The following is a 1,223-nucleotide window of genomic DNA, read 5'->3' as shown; positions in this document are numbered from 1 at the left end:
AAAACTTCCCAGCCTACTTTCTCAGGCTGGACTTGAGAAAGCTGTGCAGTTTCTGTGGCTCCAAAGGCAGCATCCACACAGCGGTGCCTGGTGTTGACTGGGAGCCCAAAGGAATTACCCCAGGCCTGGTGGGATGTGAGCCCAGGGGGCAGAGAAGGAGGGGCAGGCACTGAAAATCCCCCTGTGCTGTTTGTCCTGCAGAAAACGGTGCGGATGTTCCCCTTCCAAATCCACAGCATCGCCCTCTCCACCTTCGCCTCCCTCATCGGGCCCTTCGGGGGCTTCTTCGCCAGCGGCTTCAAGAGAGCCTTCAAAATCAAGGTGAGGATGGAGAAGGTCTTGGAGGCTTTGGGGAGGAAGCACAAAGTGGGTGCTGCCTCTTGAGAGCTCCTGGGAAAGGGGGGATTGTTCAGTCAGAGATAAAATGCTGGAGCATTTTGGGTTTTGTGACCTTAAGATTTTCAGGGTGATTTTCTAAAGCCTGCTGTGGTGCAGGTAGAGGAAGGAAGAGCCAGCCAGGAAATTTCGCAATCTGAGGTTTGCCTTGATGTCTTGCAGGCTGGTTTCACATATAAACAGCCTGTGCTCAGTTCAGATGCCTTGCAGGGCAAGGCAGGGTGGCAGCAGATAAACATTTACCTTTGAGGAGCAGAGCTGAGCTGAGCCTCGCTGCACCAGCAGCTTCACAAAGGAGAAACTTCCAGAACCAGGGAGACATCAAACAAAACTTTTCTTTCCTTGGTCTGACTTTGCCTTCTGGGCAGAGCTGGGGCAGGGGGTGGGGGCACCAAAGGGAGCCCAGATCCTGGGAAGGGCTCAGTGCCACCCTCTGCTCTGCCAGGACTTTGCCAACACCATCCCAGGCCACGGGGGGATCATGGATCGCTTCGACTGCCAGTACCTGATGGCCACCTTCGTCAACGTCTACATCGCCAGCTTCATCAGGTGTGTGAGCCCTGCTGGGCTGCCCTGGGCAGGCACAGCCTGGCACCACGGCCTCCCCTGCTCTCTGGCTCCTCTGACAGCTGAAAACACCAGGCAGACAAAGCTGGGGCTCCAGGAGGGGAGGGGTCTTCAGCAGGCTGGAAATGCAGCCCTGTTGTTGTTAGGAATGGTGAGAAGAACGACACAGACTCTGATGGAGTCAGAGCAGGAGAACTCCTTAGTTTATTGCTTCAGCTTTGTTTTATAGACTGTACAGAAAGTACAGAAAGGAAACTCTT

The 1,223-nt window shown here is 54.6% G+C and overlaps 1 protein-coding gene across 1 annotated transcript; it reads left to right on the top strand.

The window, feature by feature from the left end:
- Positions 1-6: 6 nt before the first annotated feature.
- LOC107199646 (phosphatidate cytidylyltransferase 2-like) lies at positions 7-1,217 on the top strand. The gene is made up of 2 exons (XM_015616956.1): positions 7-321; positions 842-1,217. The coding sequence occupies exons 1-2, from the start codon at positions 214-216 to the stop codon at positions 1,190-1,192; spliced, it is 459 nt and encodes a 152-aa protein (XP_015472442.1). The 5' UTR covers positions 7-213; the 3' UTR covers positions 1,193-1,217.
- Positions 1,218-1,223: the final 6 nt, after the last annotated feature.

The sequence above is a fragment of the Parus major genome, unplaced genomic scaffold, assembly GCF_001522545.3.
Source record: "Parus major isolate Abel unplaced genomic scaffold, Parus_major1.1 Scaffold1647, whole genome shotgun sequence".
Taxonomy (NCBI): Eukaryota; Metazoa; Chordata; class Aves; order Passeriformes; family Paridae; genus Parus; species Parus major.
The sequence above is the reverse complement of the archived record's forward strand: the minus strand, read 5'-3'. Positions and strand labels throughout refer to the sequence as shown.

Excerpts from the sequence above, each read along its gene's own strand:
- LOC107199646 (XM_015616956.1), top strand. The coding sequence starts at position 214 with ATGTTCCCCTTCCAAATCCACAGCATCGCCCTCTCCACCTTCGCCTCC. Across the intron at positions 322-841 it reads AGAGAGCCTTCAAAATCAAG|GACTTTGCCAACACCATCCC; the intron begins GTGAGGATGGAG and ends CTGCTCTGCCAG.